The sequence below is a fragment of the Gigantopelta aegis genome, chromosome 7 (genome assembly GCF_016097555.1).
Source record: "Gigantopelta aegis isolate Gae_Host chromosome 7, Gae_host_genome, whole genome shotgun sequence".
Classification (NCBI taxonomy): domain Eukaryota; kingdom Metazoa; phylum Mollusca; class Gastropoda; order Neomphalida; family Peltospiridae; genus Gigantopelta; species Gigantopelta aegis.
This window is the reverse complement of record NC_054705.1, coordinates 8,103,055-8,125,877: the sequence shown is the minus strand read 5'-3', so window position 1 is coordinate 8,125,877 and position 22,823 is coordinate 8,103,055. Positions and strand designations below refer to the sequence as shown.

The following is a 22,823-nucleotide window of genomic DNA, read 5'->3' as shown; positions in this document are numbered from 1 at the left end:
CAAATATGTTCTAAAATCAAGATATATAATTGAAAATAATAAAACAATAACAGATGTAAATGTTTGTATCAGATTTTATTAGTTTTCAAAGTTATTTATTTACAAATGTAAAGTACCAGATACATCACCAATTTATATCAAACATTTCAAATATGTTCTAAAATCAAGATATATAATTGAAAATAATAAAACAATAACAGATGTAAATGTTTGTATCAGATTTTATTAGTTTTCAAAGTTATTTATTTACAAATGTAAAGTACCAGATACATCACCATGTATATCAAACATATATCAAACATTTCAAATATGTTCTAAAATCAAGATATATAATTGAAAATAATAAAACAATAACAGATGTAAATGTTTGTATCAGATTTTATTAGTTTTCAAAGTTATTTATTTACAAATGTAAAGTACCAGATACATCACCAATTTATATCAAACATTTCAAATATGTTCTAAAATCAAGATATATAATTGAAAATAATAAAACAATAACAGATGTAAATGTTTGTATCAGATTTTATTAGTTTTCAAAGTTATTTATTTACAAATGTAAAGTACCAGATACATCACCAATTTATATCAAACATTTCAAATATGTTCTAAAATCAAGATATATAATTGAAAATAATAAAACAATAACAGATGTAAATGTTTGTATCAGATTTTATTAGTTTTCAAAGTTATTTATTTACAAATGTAAAGTACCAGATACATCACCAATTTATATCAAACATTTCAAATATGTTCTAAAATCAAGATATATAATTGAAAATAATAAAACAATAACAGATGTAAATGTTTGTATCAGATTTTATTAGTTTTCAAAGTTATTTATTTACAAATGTAAAGTACCAGATACATCACCAATTTATATCAAACATTTCAAATATGTTCTAAAATCAAGATATATAATTGAAAATAATAAAACAATAACAGATGTAAATGTTTGTATCAGATTTTATTAGTTTTCAAAGTTATTTATTTACAAATGTAAAGTACCAGATACATCACCAATTTATATCAAACATTTCAAATATGTTCTAAAATCAAGATATATAATTGAAAATAATAAAACAATAACAGATGTAAATGTTTGTATCAGATTTTATTAGTTTTCAAAGTTATTTATTTACAAATGTAAAGTACCAGATACATCACCAATTTATATCAAACATTTCAAATATGTTCTAAAATCAAGATATATAATTGAAAATAATAAAAAAAATAACAGATGTAAATGTTTGTATCAGATTTTATTAGTTTTCAAAGTTATTTATTTACAAATGTAAAGTACCAGATACATCACCAATTTATATCAAACATTTCAAATATGTTCTAAAATCAAGATATATAATTGAAAATAATAAAACAATAACAGATGTAAATGTTTGTATCAGATTTTATTAGTTTTCAAAGTTATTTATTTACAAATGTAAAGTACCAGATACATCACCAATTTATATCAAACATTTCAAATATGTTCTAAAATCAAGATATATAATTGAAAATAATAAAACAATAACAGATGTAAATGTTTGTATCAGATTTTATTAGTTTTCAAAGTTATTTATTTACAAATGTAAAGTACCAGATACATCACCAATTTATATCAAACATTTCAAATATGTTCTAAAATCAAGATATATAATTGAAAATAATAAAACAATAACAGATGTAAATGTTTGTATCAGATTTTATTAGTTTTCAAAGTTATTTATTTACAAATGTAAAGTACCAGATACATCACCAATTTATATCAAACATTTCAAATATGTTCTAAAATCAAGATATATAATTGAAAATAATAAAACAATAACAGATGTAAATGTTTGTATCAGATTTTATTAGTTTTCAAAGTTATTTATTTACAAATGTAAAGTACCAGATACATCACCAATTTATATCAAACATTTCAAATATGTTCTAAAATCAAGATATATAATTGAAAATAATAAAACAATAACAGATGTAAATGTTTGTATCAGATTTTATTAGTTTTCAAAGTTATTTATTTACAAATGTAAAGTACCAGATACATCACCAATTTATATCAAACATTTCAAATATGTTCTAAAATCAAGATATATAATTGAAAATAATAAAACAATAACAGATGTAAATGTTTGTATCAGATTTTATTAGTTTTCAAAGTTATTTATTTACAAATGTAAAGTACCAGATACATCACCAATTTATATCAAACATTTCAAATATGTTCTAAAATCAAGATATATAATTGAAAATAATAAAACAATAACAGATGTAAATGTTTGTATCAGATTTTATTAGTTTTCAAAGTTATTTATTTACAAATGTAAAGTACCAGATACATCACCAATTTATATCAAACATTTCAAATATGTTCTAAAATCAAGATATATAATTGAAAATAATAAAACAATAACAGATGTAAATGTTTGTATCAGATTTTATTAGTTTTCAAAGTTATTTATTTACAAATGTAAAGTACCAGATACATCACCAATTTATATCAAACATTTCAAATATGTTCTAAAATCAAGATATATAATTGAAATAAAACAATAACAGTTAAATGTTTGTATCAGATTTTAAGTTTTCAAAGTAATATAAAACAATAACAGATGTAAATGTTTGTATCAGATTTTATTAGTTTTCAAAGTTATTTATTTACAAATGTAAAGTACCAGATACATCACCAATTTATATCAAACATTTCAAATATGTTCTAAAATCAAGATATATAATTGAAAATAATAAAACAATAACAGATGTAAATGTTTGTATCAGATTTTATTAGTTTTCAAAGTTATTTATTTACAAATGTAAAGTACCAGATACATCACCAATTTATATCAAACATTTCAAATATGTTCTAAAATCAAGATATATAATTGAAAATAATAAAACAATAACAGGTGTAAATGTTTGTATCAGATTTTATTAGTTTTCAAAGTTATTTATTTACAAATGTAAAGTACCAGATACATCACCAATTTATATCAAACATTTCAAATATGTTCTAAAATCAAGATATATAATTGAACCAACCACCCATCATAGTAACGGTATAAAACAATAACAGATGTAAATGTTTGTATCAGATTTTATTAGTTTTCAAAGTTATTTATTTACAAATGTAAAGTACCAGATACATCACCAATTTATATCAAACATTTCAAATATGTTCTAAAATCAAGATATATAATTGAAAATAATAAAACAATAACAGATGTAAATGTTTGTATCAGATTTTATTAGTTTTCAAAGTTATTTATTTACAAATGTAAAGTACCAGATCATGTACAACGAATATGATTAGGATACTTGGGATGGGAAAAAACCCACTGGTTCCGACCGAAGCATCTCAGGTGTGTACTACCGACTCATATTATTAAAACATTTTTTTTTTTTTTTTTTTTTTAAATAACTCGTGAAACGTAGGCCTACAATTATTTCAATTGATAGTGTTGGTTGGGGCATTTTTAATTCAACAATTACGCAACCAGTCTCCCTCGCTCAACATTTTGTAACACGTCATTTGACCTACCGCTACAAGTTACGAACGGCTCTGACAGCGTTACGTCAATGTTGTTGATAAAAAAAATATATAAACTCTGAAAAAATCTGTCATTACAAAGGATTTTATTCCAAACGTGGGATGCCTAATAAAGATAATAGAAAACCCTATAATTTTAGACACCATCATCAATGCGTAATAAGTTGTCAAGTAGACTAGCGTGTGCGTGCAGAATTCCAAGAGTAAAACAATCTGATCTCGATAGCTCTGATTGGTCAATATGCCAGAGTACAGCGCATCAAATCATGTTCCAGTCACATGGACTGTGACTTTCTTACAAACGAAACAAAAATTATATAGTCGGCAATGATCATTGCTTACTGTTACTGTAGTGTGTACATCTATAAATAGCATATGCACATTCATTAACCTCTGGCTGAAATACAAATATTTAAATGAAGGTTTATTAGATTTTTTTAAAAGATAAAAAAGAAAAATAATAGAGGCTTATTCCTACATACCTATTATCATTTTTTTTCCTTCTTTTTATTATTCCGTCTAAATTTCATTTCTTTTTTTAAAAAAAAGAAGAAAAAAAAGAGTATAAAATTACACGATTGCCATTTTCGGGTCCTTACGTAAGCTTTGTAGGCTAACAGTTATGGACTAATTGAGATAATTTTACCGACTTCACTGATATCCGTAACGAGTTCATTTGTGTAGCTAGAGAAGCCACTAGTTTTTAATTCAATCCCTTTTCTCTTTTTGCCATTTAAGAACTGACCGCAATTATTTTTTGGTTCATGCAAGTATGAACCGAAAAAACGCTGTGCACACTGTATGATCCCGCGTAGAGGGTCATACAAAAGTGTGCACATCGTTTTTTTCGGTTCATACTTGCATGAACCAAAAAATAATTGCGGTCTAATCTTATAATTAAATTTATATGCATACTTTAACAATACATAACTGAATTTATTTTGTCTAGCTTTAAATACGCCTGTAGTATTGTTTGTGTAAACTTCATTGATACTTTTATCTCGTAAGAATGCAAACGTTCATTCACTATTATTTGAATCAGGAGATTTTTTTGTAAATGATGTCATTTGGTAAATGACGTAATGTTGATAAGCGACGCCATTTCCTCTAGCTGCTGTGTATTTTTTACGGACCATTTAGTTATATTGGAAGGAATTGTCCTATTCGTGTTTAGTTTATATTTTATGAAAGTGAACGAAGGGAACGTGACTACCATTTATGGTGTCGGTTAAACCGTTTAATTTTCGCCAAAAGCTGTAGAACATCGTTTACAAGTAAGTTACAGGCGTGAAGTTTCCTACATGATTTCTTTGGCCACCGACCGAGTCTCATGTCATGATTAGCGAAGAGGTTGTTGTTGTTTTTAATCAATACGTATAGATCTACATGTCTACTCTGCTATAGCATTTTCCATTAATTTATCGTATACATTTTTTAAAATTGCTTTTGTAGCTTTCACGTGTGTTTTCTTCAAAATATCTAAATATAGTTGCCTGAATAACCCGGCTTGTTGCACAAAAGTAGTGCGAGTCGGGGGGGGGGGGGGGGGGGGGGGTAGTAGGCGTGGCTTAAATTTGTTCGGTTCATCGAGATATGAACAAAAAAAATAAGCACCTCTGGACCAATCAGATTGCCGTAAAGTGTATAGACGCAAAGAAAATTTAATTATAACTATATGAACAGTATAAATGAGTTATCCTTATCAGACGTTGTGATCTACTACCTTACAAAAGTGGCAAACAAGTTTTGATCGGATTGGTACGTCTTCGAAAATGTCTATTAAACCTGTGTTTTCCGATTTGTATAGCAAAGGTAAGTACCAGTCATATAGTAAAATCTTACATGGACGCTACCGTTCTCTTGGCATTTTTTTCTGCTATTATTAAACGGAGCTTTCTATCAGCTACATAAGGTAACTAGTGGCAATCAGTATAGAAAATTATCTTACGTGCGCTGTTTGTTAAGTGTAACGTGCGTTATTTTTCACACTCGCCAGATTGAAATTACGTGAGCTGTAACAGCGTGATCGCACCCGCTCACGTTAAAAGGCAAGGTCTGAAATGTGGTTAAAATCTAAAATCTATCGGTTATTAAAGATACGAGAATACATTATCGTGGTTCAGTCTTTAGTGCTAAATATTATACTATTTGGAAAAGGTTCTTTTAATTACAATACAGAGATCACAAGTTGTAATGATTAAAATTGGCCAACTTCACGTCAGTCTACGGTACCCATAATGACGTCACTCAGAGTCACTCAACTACTGTGATCAGTAATCAGCACCTTCCCCTGATTATACTGAACTGTTTGACGTAGGTATTCGGTACAACGTTCAAGTAGCATAATAGAAAAGTGTATATATTAAAGAGAAGCATGATTTTCATTTTGCTCTTGTTCTGGTTTGCGATAAACTGAAAATAAAATTACTCACTTGCATTGTTCAACATAGCGGACTCGCTAGAAATGGTCGTGTGTGTACGTCATATGTAGTCGTAAAATTACGTCATCACTACAAGGGACGAACACTTTTATTCGTTGTGACACATTTTGCCAGAGTGGGCGGAACGGGGAAGAGGTGGGTTTTTTTTGTTTTTGTTTTTTCTTTCTTCGGACAAGATGATTGTGTGTGTGTGTGTGTGTGTGTGTGTGTGTGTGTGTGTGTGCATGTGTGTGTGTATGCGTGTATGTGTGTGTATGTATGTGTGTGCGTGTATGTGTGTGCGTTTATGTGTATATATATGTTTGGGGAATATTGATAAATTATTGTAAAGATTTTCTAATTAATCTGTTCAAAATTAATAGCAGGCGTGTTGGACTGAATTATGTTTGATGTATGGGTAGTGGGCTGCGTTTTGGAGGGAAATGCTGGGTTATTGGGGGGGGGGGGGGGGGGGGCATCTTCATAAATCAAGGCTAATATTCGTTCATCGTATTCAGCCTTGATACATGTCGTCAAGAAATCGTGCCACAAAATGCTTAAATTTCATTGGATGCGTTGAGATCTGATTGCAACGAATCGCAACGCTCCTTATAGATTCCCTTGTTATGTAAACTCCATGTTGGCGGGCGAACACTTATATTGCTTTTAAGATTGTCACATGTTACCGATGCTGTGATTGGTCAGCGATGTCATCGTGTAAGGGACATAATCGGTGTTACAAATTTTCTTCCAATAGAGGGCGCTAGTAGTGGATATCAGTACTATTGACTACATGTATCAAGGCTGAATACGAGGAACGAATATTAGCCTTGATTTATGAAGATGGGGGGAGGGGTGTCCTCGAGAGGGTGTTTCAGGTGCTTACCTACTTCCAGTTTAATATCAGGGCCTATATATACATGTATCTTTGTTATATGACGAACACTAATAGTGTCATCTATGACGGGGGCGTAGGCTGGGGTGTTCGAGTGTTCGGACGAACCCCAACCCCCCCCCCACCCCCAAAGCCCCCCCCCCCCACCCCCACCCCCCACCCCCGCTGAAGCAAATGGTCCACTTTCAGAACTAAAACATAGAGGTTTATACATATCGAGTTTCTGGTGATGTAAAAACAAAATAGGAAAAGGGTCCACTTGGTTCATATTCGACCCCCCCCCCCCCCCCCCCAGGTCCAGATCACGCTACGCCCCTGTATGACACACTCAAGAAGTTAAAGTTCGACACCATTAGAGCATATTGATTTATTAATGTTCAGCTATTGGATGTCAGTGTCATCTCCGTCACGATACAAAAGTGACGTTGATGACCGTTACGTAGATGACACAACTATTAGGCCTAATTAGTAAGAGTAGTAGGCCCCTAGTGTCGGCCCAAGCAAGTGCTGTCCCTACTACTAATAAGCAAATTAGTTCACACGAAGAGAGTGGCCGAGTTATGTTGTTTCTGATCCATCAATTACACTCGTTTATAGAAAGATATCACACAATTTTGTGTGTCTGACTTCTGGTCCATGAGAAGTATGCCGTTTGTAGATGACATGTAAAAAATATACACAACAGTATTGTGTCCAAAAATTAACAATGTCGACTATCATTTTAACAAAAACAACATGGCTGTCGTGAATATTAAGACATGACAAGATCGCAAACTTGCAATACCACATGGAAATAGTAGTTTTATTTAAATTCTGTTTTTGTAGCACTTCGAAATAGTCGTGACGTAGATGACAAGGAATCTGGGGACAAAGATTTTTAAAACTAAAGACTTCGATAGCTAACAATTTATTTTAGACAATGAAGGATAATATGTCTCATGGGGACTTTCTGACATTTTTTTTTTTTTAAATGCGCGGTCGGTCTAGGATCGATCCCCATCGGCGGGCTCGTACCAGCTAGAGCGCCATAACTTGTATATAAAAGGTCATGGTATGTGATATCCTGCCTGTAGGATTGTGCATATAAATGATCCCTTACTAAAATAAATTTAAAAAAAATTAAATAAATGTAGCTGGTTTCCAAGGCGCGTGTGCAGGGATTTAAGCGGAGTTGGGGGTAATTAACTGCTTTGAGCGAAGTTCATATGAGGTCATGCTTTCGAACCCCAATACCTTCCCCTACACATGCGCCCGTTTCCTCTCTAAAAGTATATGTCGAAATTACCAAATGTTTGACATCCAATGGCCGGTCATTAAAAAAATCAATAAGCTCTAACATTGATGTTGTTAAAGAAAACAAACTAACTCTCCCCACTTTCCATTCGAAAGAATATTGTATTTGAATTTGTTGATTGTAACACTCGTAGAATTAAGAAGTGAAAACGTCCGATGTCTACTTTGGTATATTTCATTTTAAAATATATACATGATCAATATTTTATACAAACGAAACTTTGAAAGTTCTACTAACACTTCATACAATATTAATTATGAAATAGGAAGGTACGATTGTCGATAATACGTCGACAAGATCAAACCGGTTTTAACGAAACACCCTTGTACCCTATCCTCAACCGAACGTTCTTCGTACAGCGCAAGATTTTTCATTCTATTTTTTGAGACGACCTCTACAATTTCAAATCCGCAAACGCACATGTTTACTTAAACTGACAACATCCCGAAGTTCAGCCAGCAAACGTTTCGCTAACGTTCGCGAACTATCTGATTGCCGACGTGGCCATTTGGTTTATATTAACTTGAAGCGCATACATCAGTCTGGCAGACGTTTTTCTGCTCGATCTGGCTGAATGCAGCCCAGGCTGTTTTCATTTCAACTTATTTCCGTGCTTATATCCAATTACGGTTCAAGCACGCTGCCCTGGACACATACCTCAGCTATCTGGGCTGTCTGTCCAGAATAGTGGGTTAGTTATTAGTTGGTTAATGGTTAGTGAAAGAGAAGAGGGTGTAGTGGCCTTACACCTACCCATTGGGCCCTTAAGAACTCGCTCTGGGTTGGAGCTCGTACAGAGCTGCGAACACTGTACCTACCAGCCTGCAGTCCGATGGCTTAACCAATGCGCCACCGAGGTCGGTGCCCAGCCTGTCGTTTGTGCTTTGCCGAGCAATGGTGACAAATTGAGCGGATACTTTTGACGATCTCCGTTGATATCGAATAGACAGAGGGGTTTTTTCAGCTTGTATTTCATATTTGTACATGATGTTATAATATGGTAACCAGAGACTGTAACTTTAACTTGCGGTGCTTTCTAACGGTATATCGACCAGCAGTAAACAAGTCAATAACATATAACGATCTACTTTCGGTAAAAGTACACGGACATATTTGACAGGCTGTTGCGTAGCCACGTCGGGTCAGGTAGCTCGAATGCCCCACATATATACAGATTAGGTTGACTTGTGTGTGTGTGTGTATCTGGGTCAGTATAGGGGATAGTGCAATCAGAATAAACTATGTTTTACAAAGTAGACTTACTGGCTTAGGCGGAGTGATATTAATAAAGTAGTCAAACAGTGGTATGATTGTCCATATACGGAATATTTCCAAGAACAGACGAAGGGCGTTATAAGCAGAATAAAGAGTATTTTGGAGAATAGAGAGAAACAGAAAGGACTACTACTACTTTAGCAGAGGGTAAACGTGACAGACTGTTTTTATTTGTTGTATGGAAGTTTTAACCACGAAGACGTGTGGTATGGTGGTTATTGTACAGGTGTGACGTTGACTTACATCACTCGCCATGAACGGACCACTGGAAATAAGGTAACTTGTTTCTAAACCATTTCTATTGTTTATTTCTTTTTGGTTTATTTCAATGCGATAGTGTAACACAGGCCTGTAATAACGATGTATATACAGTGTGGGGGTGCAGTGAAGGCCTTAACCGGCGTCTGTCGTTGTATTTGGTTTATTTCAATGCGATAGTGTAACACAGACCTGTAATAACGATGTATATACAGTGTGGGGGTGCAGTGAAGGCCTTAACCGGCGTCTGTCGTTGTATTTGGTTTATTTCAAAGTGATAGTGTAACACAGGCCTGTAATAACGATGTATATACAGTGTGGGGGTGCAGTGAAGGCCTTAACCGGCCTCTGTCGTTGTATTTGGTTTATTTCAATGGGATAGTGTAACACAGGCCTGTAATAACGATGTATATACAGTGTGGGGGTGCAGTGAAGGCCTTAACCGGCCTCTGTCGTTGTATTTGGTTTATTTCAAAGTGATAGTGTAACACAGGCCTGTAATAACGATGTATATACAGTGTGGGGGTGCAGTGAAGGCCTTAACCGGCCTCTGTCGTTGTATTTGGTTTATTTCAATGCGATAGTGTAACACAGGTCTGTAATAACGATGTATATACAGTGTGGGTGTGCAGTGAAGGCCTTAACCGGCCTCTGTCGTTGTATTTGGTTTATTTCAAAGCGATAGTGTAACACATGCCTGTAATAACGATGTATATACAGTGTGGGGGTGCAGTGAAGGCCTTAACCGGCGTCTGTCGTTGTATTTGGTTTATTTCAATGCGATAGTGTAACACAGACCTGTAATAACGATGTATATACAGTGTGGGGGTGCAGTGAAGGCCTTAACCGGCGTCTGTCGTTGTATTTGGTTTATTTCAATGCGATAGTGTAACACAGACCTGTAATAACGATGTATATACAGTGTGGGGGTGCAGTGAAGGCCTTAACCGGCGTCTGTCGTTGTATTTGGTTTATTTCAAAGTGATAGTGTAACACAGGCCTGTAATGACGATGTATATACAGTGTGGGGGTGCAGTGAAGGCCTTAACCGGCCTCTGTCGTTGTATTTGGTTTATTTCAAAGTGATAGTGTAACACAGGCCTGCAATGACGATGTATATACAGTGTGGGGGTGCAGTGAAGGCCTTAACCGTCATCTGTCGTTGTATTTGGTTTATTTCAAAGTGATAGTGTAACACAGGCCTGTAATAACGATGTATATACAGTGTGGAGGTGCAGTGAAGGCCTTAACCGGCCTCTGTCGTTGTATTTGGTTTATTTCAAAGTGATAGTGTAACACAGGCCTGTAATAACGATGTATATACAGTGTGGGGGTGCAGTGAAGGCCTTAACCGTCATCTGTCGTTGATATCTAAGGAATATTTATCGCGTATAAAAAGTAATTTCCATATTTCGTTATTGGAAACCTCTCAGATATTATATCTGATTTACACTACATGTATCTGAATGTTTGATAGTATGCAAAGTACTGTGTCAGGCACATGTTAAAATAGATATACATCAAAGTATTACTACCCTGCCTAATTTCAGTGTTGCAGTAATACAAACGTGTGTTTACATATGTTTGTCTGTTCTTAATTCAGACAAAAATGTTACAGCATTAGAAAGATATGTTTTATTTAACGACTCACTCAACACATTTTATTTACGGTCTTTGATGTACCAGTCGTGATGCACTGGCTGGAGCGAGAAATAGCCCAATGGGCCCACCGACGGGGATCGATCCTAGACCGACCGCGTATCGAGCGAGCATTTTACCACTGGGCTACGTCCCACCTCCTTGTTACAGCATTAGCACGCTACTTTAATTAATTGTATTACAAAATGTTAGCATTATCTGTTCCAGGAATTGATTTGGTTCAATACAACCGCTAGGCTATGTACGCCCCCCTGTCGTAGAGGTTCTAATCAACCAAGTCAATTCCTATTGCCGATAATGATAACGTTTACTCATAAAACTGATTTAAGAAGCGTTAAATGTATGAACACATCCAGTCAGTACACCAATAAAAAGTGTGGCACCTCACATTTAGTCTACTATTTAAGAGGTTGAATTAATGTTTTTATTAGCAACCGTCATTTTTGCTGAAATTTGCAGTTCCAATTTTGGGGGTACCCTGCATTAGTTTCAACCCCTGGTGTATACTGCATAACAACTGTATAACAATTAACAATGTATTTGTTTATTGGCAATGGATAATAGTATTTGCACAATCAATGTCACATATTACATAATACTACGAACCACAACTACAGCTGTTTTTACTTCGTAAATAGTTAACGGTACACCTCGAACTTTGACACGGAACTCTCTTCTTTGGTAAACCGGCCTCGGTGGCGCAGTGGTTAAGACACCGGTCTTCAGACTGGTAGGTACTGGGTTCGGATTCCAGTCGAGGCATGGAGTTTTTAATCCAGATACTGACTCCAAACCCTGAGTGAGTGCTCCGCAAGGGTCAATGGGTAGGTGTGAACCACTTGCACCGACCAGTTATCCATAACTGATTCAACAGAGGCCATGGTTTGTGCTATCCTGCCTGTGGGAAGTGCAAATAAAGGATCCCTTGCTGCCTATCGTAAAAAAGTAGCCTATGTGGCGACAGCGGGTTTCCTCTAAAAAAAAACCTGTCAGAATGACCATATGTTTGACGTCCAATAGCCAATGATAAGATAAAAAAATCAATGTGCTCAAGTGGCGTCGTTAAATAAAACAAGCTTTACTCTTCTTTGGTACAATGCAACCTAGATTGAAGATAGTCACGTTGCGGCAGGTGAGTACCGGCCTCGGTGGTGCTGTGGTTAAGCCATCGGACTACAGGCTGGTAGGTACAGGGTTCGCAGCCCGTTACCGGCTCCAACCCAGGGCGAGTTCTTAAGGGTTCAATGGCTAAGTGCAAGGCCACTACACCCTCTTCTCTCTCACTAACCACTAACCAACTAACAACTAACCCATATAGCTGAGGTGTGTGCCCAGGAGAGCGTGCTTGAACCTTAATTGGCTATTAGCACGAAAATAAGTTGAAATGAAATGCAGGTGAGGTTTGCTGTCTGGGTCAGTGTTTTCAATAGCGTCAGGTGACGCACAGTGAACTACAGATAACATACGCTGCGTTGTAATGTTCTCAATAGCGTCAGGTGACACACTGTGGACTACAGATAACATACGCTGCGTTGTAATATTATCACTGTGATACAGACAGTATCTATCGTTAGCGTGGATATTAGACATGCTGATCTCCAAGCAGATTACAAGTCTAGTAATCGGCAACAATGTCTGTCATATTCATCTAGTGGCGTGTTCGGCTACTATTAAAACAGATACGTTATTCGTGTAAGTATTAATGTGTACTGTGACAAATAAAAGTGCATTAACATTATTTTGAAGGATAAACAAAAGGTAACACGTTTACACTAAAAGTATAGAAATTACTATATTTATTTATATAAAGACAGACCATGTATTACTAGGTGGCCTATACAACTGCAGATATGTCATTTCAGAAACATGCTTTATATCTATTACTGATAAGCCATATATGATCTATTTCCAAGAACAGACAAAAGGTATGAGGATAGGTAAAGTAGTTGGGAAGCCAAATATGGAACATTTTGTCGAATGGCCTAAGGATACGAAGAATATAGTTTGAAAAATAATTGACGGCTGTTCTGCATAGAGGATATTTCATGTTTTGTTGTCAAATATGATATATATCTCATCGAGTGAAACTCGTAATCATATCCCACGCTTGCTCGACGAGTGTGATATGATTGCAAACTACACGAGATGAAAAATAAATCTTATTTGACAAAAAACAACAACAAACAAACATGAAATTTTCTATTTATTATATAACTTTAGACAATTTACCTTTATTTTTAAAATGCCAGCAGCAAAATAGTTCCGGCTTTCTTACAGTGAAAATAACACTCTCTACAGTGACGATAACACATTTTAGAGTGAAATAATGAAATTTTCACTCTAAAATGTGTTACTGTCACCGAGTGACTGATAACACTTCTATTTCACTGATAGTTTAAGATATTTCACTAAATGTTATATAATAAAGTTGATTACATTCGAGAGGGCGGGGAGGGGGCGTGATGTTACTGGTGTGGTGATTTACTGTATGCAGATATATAATTTTGTTATTTACTGCTGTGGTGATTTACTATATATAGATATATAATTGTGTTATTTACTGGTGTGGTGATTTACTGTATGTAGATATATAATTGTGTTATTTACTGGTGTGGTGATTTACTATATGTAGATATATAATTTTATTATTTACTGGTGTGGTGATTTACTGTATGTAGATATATAATTGTGTTATTTACTGGTGTGGTGATTTACTGTATGCAGATATATAATTGTGTTATTTACTGGTGTGGTGATTTACTATATATAGATATATAATTGTGTTATTTACTGGTGTGGTGATTTACTGTATGCAGATACATAATTGTGTTATTTACTGGTGTGGTGATTTACTATATGTAGATATATAATTTTGTTATTTACTGGTGTGGTGATTTACTGTATGCAGATATATAATTTTGTTATTTACTGGTGTGGTGATTTACTGTATGCAGATATATAATTGTGTTATTTACTGGCGTGATTTTGTTATGTGTACCAATGCTGGTGTACCAATGCTGGGTTTTGTTATGTGTACCTATGCTGGGTTTTGTTATATGTACCTATGCTGGGTTTTGTTATGTGTACCAATGCTGGGTTTTGTTATGTCTACCAATGCTGGGTTTTGTTATGTCTACCAATGCTTGGTGTTGTTATGTCTACCAATGCTGGGTTTTGTTTGTTTGTTTGTTGTTGTTTGGGGGATGGATTTAGCTCAGTCGTTTAAGTACTCGCAATGAGGTGCTTGCGTCGCAGGATCGAACCACCTCGGTGGATCCATTCAAACGATTGGGTGTTCTCTCGTTCCAACTAGTGCACCACAACGTGTGAAAGGCAGTGGTATGTGCTTCCCTGTCTGTGGCAACGTGCATATAAAAATCCTTTGCTGCATTACGAAACATGTATCTGGTTTTCTTTGATGAATACGTGACAGAATTATCAAATGTTTCAGATTCAATTGTTGATGATTAAATCATTAATGTGCTCTAGTAGTGTTGCTAAACACAAGAAACCTTTTTTGTAGTTTTAGCTAGTCGGTGTTTTCTAAATGTGTGTACTTCATGGCGCAGATGTTTGATGTTAGTAGAATTTTTAGAGCGTTTTATAATTGTACGACTACTACTACTACTGCTACTACTAGTACTACTACTACTACTACTACTACTACTACTACTACTACTACTACTGCTACTACTACTACTACTACTACTACTACTACTACTACTACTACTACTACTACTACTACTACTACTACTATTATTATTATTATTATTATTATATATTTATTTTATTATTAATAGTTTAGCGTTGATATGTGTAGAACATTTCTGTATTCCGAATGAGTGAGTTATACGCTTAGCTGAGCAACGTATCAAAGTTTGTTTTGTTTAACAACACCACTAGAACACACTGATTTATTGGATGTCAAACATATGGTAATTTTTACATATATTCTTAGAGCGGAAACCCGCTATATTTTTCCATTAGTAGCAAGGATATTTTGTATACACCATCCCACAAACAAGATAACACATATCACGGCCTTTGGCATACCAGTTGTGGTGCATTGGCCAGAACGACAAATATCCCAATGGGTCCACCGACGGGGGTCGATCCTAGGCCAACTGCGCACCAGCGAGCGCTTTCCAGCTGGTTTACGTCTCGCCCCCAGCAACGTATTAATTTATCAATTGCTTACGTCTCGCCCCCAGCAACGTATTAATTTATCAACTGGTCACGTCTCGCCCCCAGCAACGCATTAATTTATCAATTATCAATTCGATGAAAAACATTCTAGGCCATACGACCTTTACATGAAAATACAGGAGATAACTCTCATGTCTTATGCATTCGGCAATTATCACTTAGCAAATAAACTGACAAAGTTACTTCATGGATGTCCGATACCATTGAATACATCATAGATGTCGGTAACCAATTCATTATTTAACTAATTCGAACTTCTTCGTAAATAATATTTTAATCATTAAAGGGGAACTTACGACTACCGTACGGTGTCTCGTTGAGCAGGCATCTCGTTGAGTAGGCATCTCGTTTAGCAGGTATCTCGTTTATAACACTCTTGACGGGCCTGGCAGCTGTGATGGCAGGAATAATGTCGGCGAACACCTGATATCATCATTGTTTTGACAGTGATTCATGAGTATATGTCATCACAGGTGTATTTATTCCATTGACCTCTGTCTTGTACTAGATTTGACTCAGTTTTGGCTGTCCTCCTGTAGACGAGGCACTAGATAGAGATTCGTGGAATCAACCACTATTTTGTATTGGTGTGCGGTATTACCGGTATACCGATATACCGGGGTTTTTTTTTTGTCGTGGAACGTACCGGTACGTTTTGTATGGCACCGGTATACTTCGGGACTTTCCGTGGACGATAACTTTACGGGAATTCCCGAGAAATAAATTATCAGTGTCGTGACACAAAATACATAAGTTCGATACATTATTTAAAAAGCAAAATAGTAAATACCAAATGTTAATTATTTCCAGTGTTCCATTAACAAATCTTTGGAAAAAATAACATTTCCCAAAGTATCTAGAATCTTGAAACATTACCACAAAGTTACAAAAACATGGTAGATGACGAGTTTGTTTTTGTTTTTAATGTCAATTTTTAGAACCGAACATAATTTCAACCAGTTTTGTTCGATTGATCGCTTCGCAGCGTGAACAAACGACATTTGCATGTCCGCGTGACCACTCTACTATTCAATAGTCAGTTGTTTGTCGTAAAACAAAAAAACGTGATCAACTAATATGGATTATAATACAACTGTCTAATAAATAAACCTTTTTGTCATTGGTTAATTTCTGTGATAAATCGGACGATAGCTATACGTTGTCATGGGCAACCAGGATTTACCACGATGACAAAATTCCGAGAACTCGTCCAATATGCTCCCACTTGGCGTCGTGTGTGGTGTTTTCCTTAGTATATTAATTCCGTGCCTTCCATTATATTTAAACGTTGTTATAAATAATTTTCAAAACTATTACTAACTTCTGATCAAAATGTTGTTATTGTTCTTAGTTTATTATTATTTCGTGCCAGTTTAATTTTTAACACTTCGTTAGCAGCAATGAATGTAAGATCCAAAACATTTTAATTGAACTACGATTGAGGGAATTCCATATATATACAAACATCGCGAACTGTACGAAGCAGTATTGTATGTAAATAAACCATGGAAGTCAAAGTATAATATATCCAAGTTATTATTATATGTGTAACCGCTCTACTCTAACAGTATAGAGCACTCTAGTGGCACACCGATAACAAGCTTCATTTGAATTTATATATATATATATATATATATATATATATATATATATATATATATATATATATATATATATATATTTATATACAATCGTTATTAGTAAAAAATTTCAGTGTTTACATATTTTATTTTAAACATGTAAGTCACTTACGCTATGTTTACTGATAATATTTATATTAGCTCCGACATGATACATTCCTCAGCCCCTTGCAGAGAAAAATACAAAAGTCTCGGAGCACGTTGGCGTAAAACCAAAAGAGCTTTTTTTTGCAGTTGTGAAAGTTTTTAATTTTATTATTTAACGACACCACTAGAGCGCATTGATTTATTAATCATCGGTTACATATAGTATTAGAGAGGAAACCCGCTACATCTGTCAGTTAGTAGCAAGGGATATTTTGTATGCACCATCCCACAAACAAGATGCATGGTACATACCATGTCCTTTGATATTCCAGTCGTGGTGTACTGGTTGGAACGAGATATAGCCCAATGGGCCCACCGACGAGGATCGATCCCAAACTGGTGTATGTGTGTGTGTGTGTGTGTCATGTGTGTGTGTGTGTGTGTGTCACACTGTGTGCAATACGCCGGAAATTGGTCCACTTCCTGGGCACGTGTGTGTGCGCGCGCGTGTGTGTGCGCGCGTGTATGTGTGTGTGTGTGCGTATGTGTGCGTGTACACGTGTGTGTGTGTGGTTACTGCGTCCTTAAAGCTGCAGTCTCTGGAATATTTTTATTATTTAAGCATTTAGAATAGATGATCCAGTTCTGTTTGGTACATAAAAGGTTAACCACATCGCTATAGTTTCGCAATGCTAGCTTATCTACATTATCTAGGTCAACTGCAAACCCAAATGGCCAGCTTGTTTTTCTTCAATTAGCGGGACGCCAGTAGAACTGGGAATTTACGTGATTTGCGCAGGCTCTGAATTTCTCACGTGGTTTTGAACACATTTAACTGTCTTGATTGAGGGATCGTCTCATATCTCCAACATATATTTATATCCATATAGGTATGGTACAATACCGTTCCAGTGATCGGTGGGGATTTGCCTTGAAATTTTGACAGTGGCCAGCGGTTGCCATACGCCATAAGTAAGCGGGGTTTTCTGTCGGTGGGGGTGTTCATTAATCATTACGTAACTCCCTAGGGGTATGTTCGATATACGTAACATTTATGAAGACTATATGCTATTTCTATTCATTACTTAGACCTAAAAAGTGTTTGTTTTTTAGGAACTGCGCGATTGGTCTAGGATCGATCCCCATCGGCGGGCTTGTTCCACCCAGTGCACCATGACTGGTATATAAAAGGCCATGGTATGTGATATCCTGTCTGTGGGATGGTACATATAAATGATCCCTTGCTAAATATATATATATATATATATATATATATATATATATATATATATATATATATATATATATATATATATATATATATTAAATGTAGCGGGTTTCCAAGGCGCGTGCAGGGATTTCAGTGGAGTTGAGTGTTCTAGACTGCGTTGAGCGAAGTTTATATGGGGCCATGCTCCCCCAGAAAATATATTTCAATTTTTGTTTTTATCTCGGGCAGGTAAGGGTTTCGACCCCCAATACCCTCCCCCCATTTCCTCTCTTAGATTATATGTCAAAATTACTAAAACGTTTGACATCCAATAGCAGATGATTATTAAACCAATATGCTCTAGCACTGTTGTCGTTAAACAAAATAAACTAACTTTACCCTTTCCAAACGAAATAATATTTATTTGCATTTGTCGATTTTACTACACGTAAAATTAAAAAGTGAAAACGGTCATTTTCTACTTTCGTATATTTTATTAAAAATATACACATGATCAATGTGTTATACAAACTAAACTTTGAAAGTTCTACTAACACTTTATAAAATGTTAATTCTGAAATATGAAGGTACGATTGTCGATAATACACTGTCAAGATCAAACCGGTTTAAACGAAAGACCGTATCCTCAACTGAACGTTCTTCGTACAGCGCAATATTTGTCATTTCATTTTTTGCGACGAACCCTACAATTTCACATCCGCAAACGCACGTGTTAACTGAAACTGACAACAGGCTGTCGTTTGTGCTTTGCCAAGCAATGGCGGCACAGGCGACGAATCGAGCGTATACTTTTGACGTTCTCCGTTCATAGCGAACACACACGAATTTTTTTAAAGTGCATTTGAGCTTGTATATCATATTTGTGCATGTTATTATTATATGGTAACCAGACACTGTAACTTTAATATTGATTCATATGTAAATATATGAAAACAGTAGTTGTTGAATATTTATTCTTAATATTTTAGGTTTTGACTGAAAAGTTGGAAGCATGTAACAAATGTTGGGATGACTTGCAATCACAAATTGAAGCTGGGTGTTGAAAGATTCATTCCATAATGGCTGAGAGCTCATTTGTCCCAATTCTCGAAATAAGAGACGAGTTCGTGACCTGTGAGATTTGCCTGGAATATTTCAACGATGGAGAAAAATGTCCGCGCATTCTCCCGTGTCACCACTCCTTTTGTTGTCAGTGTCTCATTTCTCTCTGGGAAAACTCACAACAAGGTGTTACTTGTCCGAACTGTCGACAGGTATGGCCTGTTCGCAATTCCATCGAGGCTACATTTCAACAAAACAAGGTACTGAGCAATTTAGTTGAATATATTATGTTGAAAAATAAATCCGGCGAGATAAGCTGTCATGAGTGCACCACAAATTCCAAAGCAACAGTGCGCTGCTTGGATTGTCTCCAGTATATGTGTGAAGGATGTACAGCTTGTCACCGAAAATTTACAAAGGGACACACAACAGTTCTTATAACAGAACTGGGGAGCATGCCTCAAGATGAATATTTCCAACAGAAAGAGATGTGTACAAATCACGAGAATTCCAAGTTGGAGATTTTCTGCAAGGCTTGCGCAACAGCCGTGTGTCCCACCTGTGTTCTTGTCTCCCATAGAGACCACGAGATTTGTAATCTGAAAGATGTTTATAATGAGAAAAAAGAATTAATCAGAGCTGGTTTGAAAGATTTACAGACATCAGAAGAAAAACTCAGAACATATTCAGAGAAATTAGCAGTAGATAATCAAACTCTAGCTGCGACAGAACAGCACCTTTTGAGCGACATTTATGAATCGAGTAATAAAATCATTGTCAAAGTTAAGGAAATTGCAACAAGGCTAAACGAAGATGTTATCTCTAAGGCAGCCAAACAAAAATCACAGAGGACCGAGCAAATGGAGTTGATTACACAATCGAAAGGTCTCAAGTCAGAGCATATTATGCATTGCCAGCAGGCTCTGCAGTTTGCTCGACAAGTGGAATTCATTGAAATGGCTCAGGTTCTTGAAAACGAAACGAAGAATCTGTTGAAAACTCCAGAACTACCTGAACTGGAGATGAAGACAATTAACGCGAATCTGACGATTTTTGAACAAATTGGTAACCTCATTGAAAAACCCGAGATCGTGTTTGAACAAACAACTGAAAACATTGAAGGACCAATCGTCCTGTGTGACACGTCACAGTTCAGACCGTGTATTGAATTTTCTAAAGCCAAGACGGAACACGAATCCAGTGTCATCACAATCACTTTCGTTCCGAAGAAAAATAGCTACGGTGACGATAAAACCGAGTTGCCGTCTCCTGTAGAAATCAATCAGAATATGGAAGGAAGCGTGAAGACTGCTGCTGCTGTTGGTGGTGGTCTCGAGTGCCAAGCTGATACCACGGGCCATACTAAAACGTCCATCAGTATCAATGGCTGCCATATATTTCATGACAGATTTGATTTCCGTATCAAGGAACATGGTGAATATTGTTTTCCTACTTATTATTTATAAGGATATTAAATGAGTAGTATGTAAATATTTACCATCTGGGTTCGTGCTTACAAAACTTAAAGTCTAGACTTTAATAAAGTCCAGACTTTAACGTAATGCTATTTGAATGGCGTTGCGATGACGTTAAAGTCTGGACTTTATTAAAGTCTGGATTTTAAGGTTTATAAACACGGGGCCTGGTGAAATAAATAGCATTCGCTATTATTGCATACATGTAGAATGTATCATTTCTTTCGTTTGCATTCGATGTTTCTCCACTGGGTTTAAGAAAATAACTAAATAAATACATAAATAAATAAATAAAATATGTTGATATTAGATGCTCAATTGGGTTCAAATCCGGTGATATCGATGGCCAAGGAAGGACATTAATGTTGTTGTTCTGTAGGAAAGCCGTTGTGAGACGTGCTGTGTGAGGCCTGGCGTTGTCATGTTGGAACACTGCGTTGGCGTTGGCCATAACTGGAACGATGTGTGGCCGGAGGATCTGGTCAATGTAGCCCTGTGCATTCAGGTTGCCCTGCACGTGGACCAGGTCAGTTCTGCCAGTGTGTGATATGGCTGCCCACACCATGACACTACCCCCGCCGAATCTGTCCACTTCCTGCACGCAGTTTGCCGCATAACGTTCACCACGACGCCTATACACGCGACATCTTCCATCATGACGTCGGAGCAGAAATCGGGACTCGTCACTGAACCACACCTGTCTCCATCGCAGTTGAGGCCATTGTCGATGAATCTGGCACCACTGCAGTCGGAGTCGACGGTGTTGTGGTGTTATGATGACACCTCGAACTGGACGTCTGGCACGAATTCCTACCTCACGTAGGCGGTTCCGTACGGTCTGGTCGGATATCCTGCGCAAACCTGGTATTGCTGCGGCTGTGGAGGTGGCAGTAGTCAATCGTTCCCGAAGGTGGCGTACCCGGATGTAGCGGTCCTGCCCGGGGGTAGTGACCCGTGGTCTACCGGATCTAGGGAGGTCACCTGTTGATCCATGTTGCTGGTAACGGTCCCACAGTCTGGAGATGGTGCTTGGGGACACAAGGAATGTCCTGGCAACGGCCGTTCTGGATTCGCCTGCGTCTAGTCGGCCGATGGCATTGTTTCTCTGCGGTTCACTGAGACGTGGCATGTCCTGGATTGTCAACTGTCGGCCAGATACAGAGGCCAGGCAAGCGAACACCCTGCACTTTTATACTGTCGGTGTTCATGTTGCACGTGCAGACAACGCACGTGCAGTGGTGACATGGTTTGCACGTGGCTGCGTTTTTGCGAATATTCACATTTTGGAACTTTGTTGTACAGTAGCTGCGTTTTATCGAATGTAACCGTGGGAATGTGTTTGGGACATGCAATGACCTTATATTCACAAAGCATGAATCGGTAGGAAACATAAAATCGGAGTTATAACCCATTTGTACCCTTTTGCGTTTCTTTTTTTGAAGAGTATATATGATATATTTTATCTTTAATTTATAGATGTTTACAACAAAGATAACATCGGTATTTATGTTGGTGAGAATGATGATAACGATTTTCGTTTTCCAGTGTAGAATCACAGCATGGGTTAGATGACGATGTATACTTCTTAATAAATTGTTTTGTTAATTTTTCTTTTAGATGAAGACCTGGTAAGAAAATTACTTATAGGAGTTGATGGTCGGGCACATGCATACAGAGAAATATGTTGTAAGTAATTTAATATTTGTTGATAGTTATTTTGTCTATCGACTCCACGAGAGAGCACTGTTCAGTTGATCCTTGATTACTGGGTGTCAAACATTTGATCATTCTGACA

At 36.2% G+C, this 22,823-nt stretch overlaps 2 protein-coding genes across 2 annotated transcripts in view; one reads left to right on the top strand and one right to left on the bottom strand.

Moving 5' to 3' along the window:
- LOC121377851 (myosin-IIIb-like) overlaps positions 1-22,823 on the bottom strand; it is a 156,986-nt gene that overhangs the window by 45,652 nt on the left and 88,511 nt on the right. The gene's annotated exons all lie outside the window — the stretch shown is intronic.
- Positions 9,562-22,780, top strand: LOC121376975 (E3 ubiquitin-protein ligase TRIM56-like). The gene is made up of 3 exons (XM_041504789.1): positions 9,562-9,707; positions 19,481-20,987; positions 22,646-22,780. Exons 2-3 carry the CDS (start codon positions 19,571-19,573, stop codon positions 22,720-22,722), a joined length of 1,494 nt encoding a protein of 497 aa, XP_041360723.1. The 5' UTR covers positions 9,562-9,707; positions 19,481-19,570; the 3' UTR covers positions 22,723-22,780.

Bases quoted from the DNA above. Each gene is read 5' to 3' on its own strand.
- LOC121376975 (XM_041504789.1), top strand. From the start codon at position 19,571: ATGGCTGAGAGCTCATTTGTCCCAATTCTCGAAATAAGAGACGAGTTC. The intron at 20,988-22,645 runs GTGAATATTGTT...TTTTTCTTTTAG, and splicing joins TTTCCGTATCAAGGAACATG to ATGAAGACCTGGTAAGAAAA.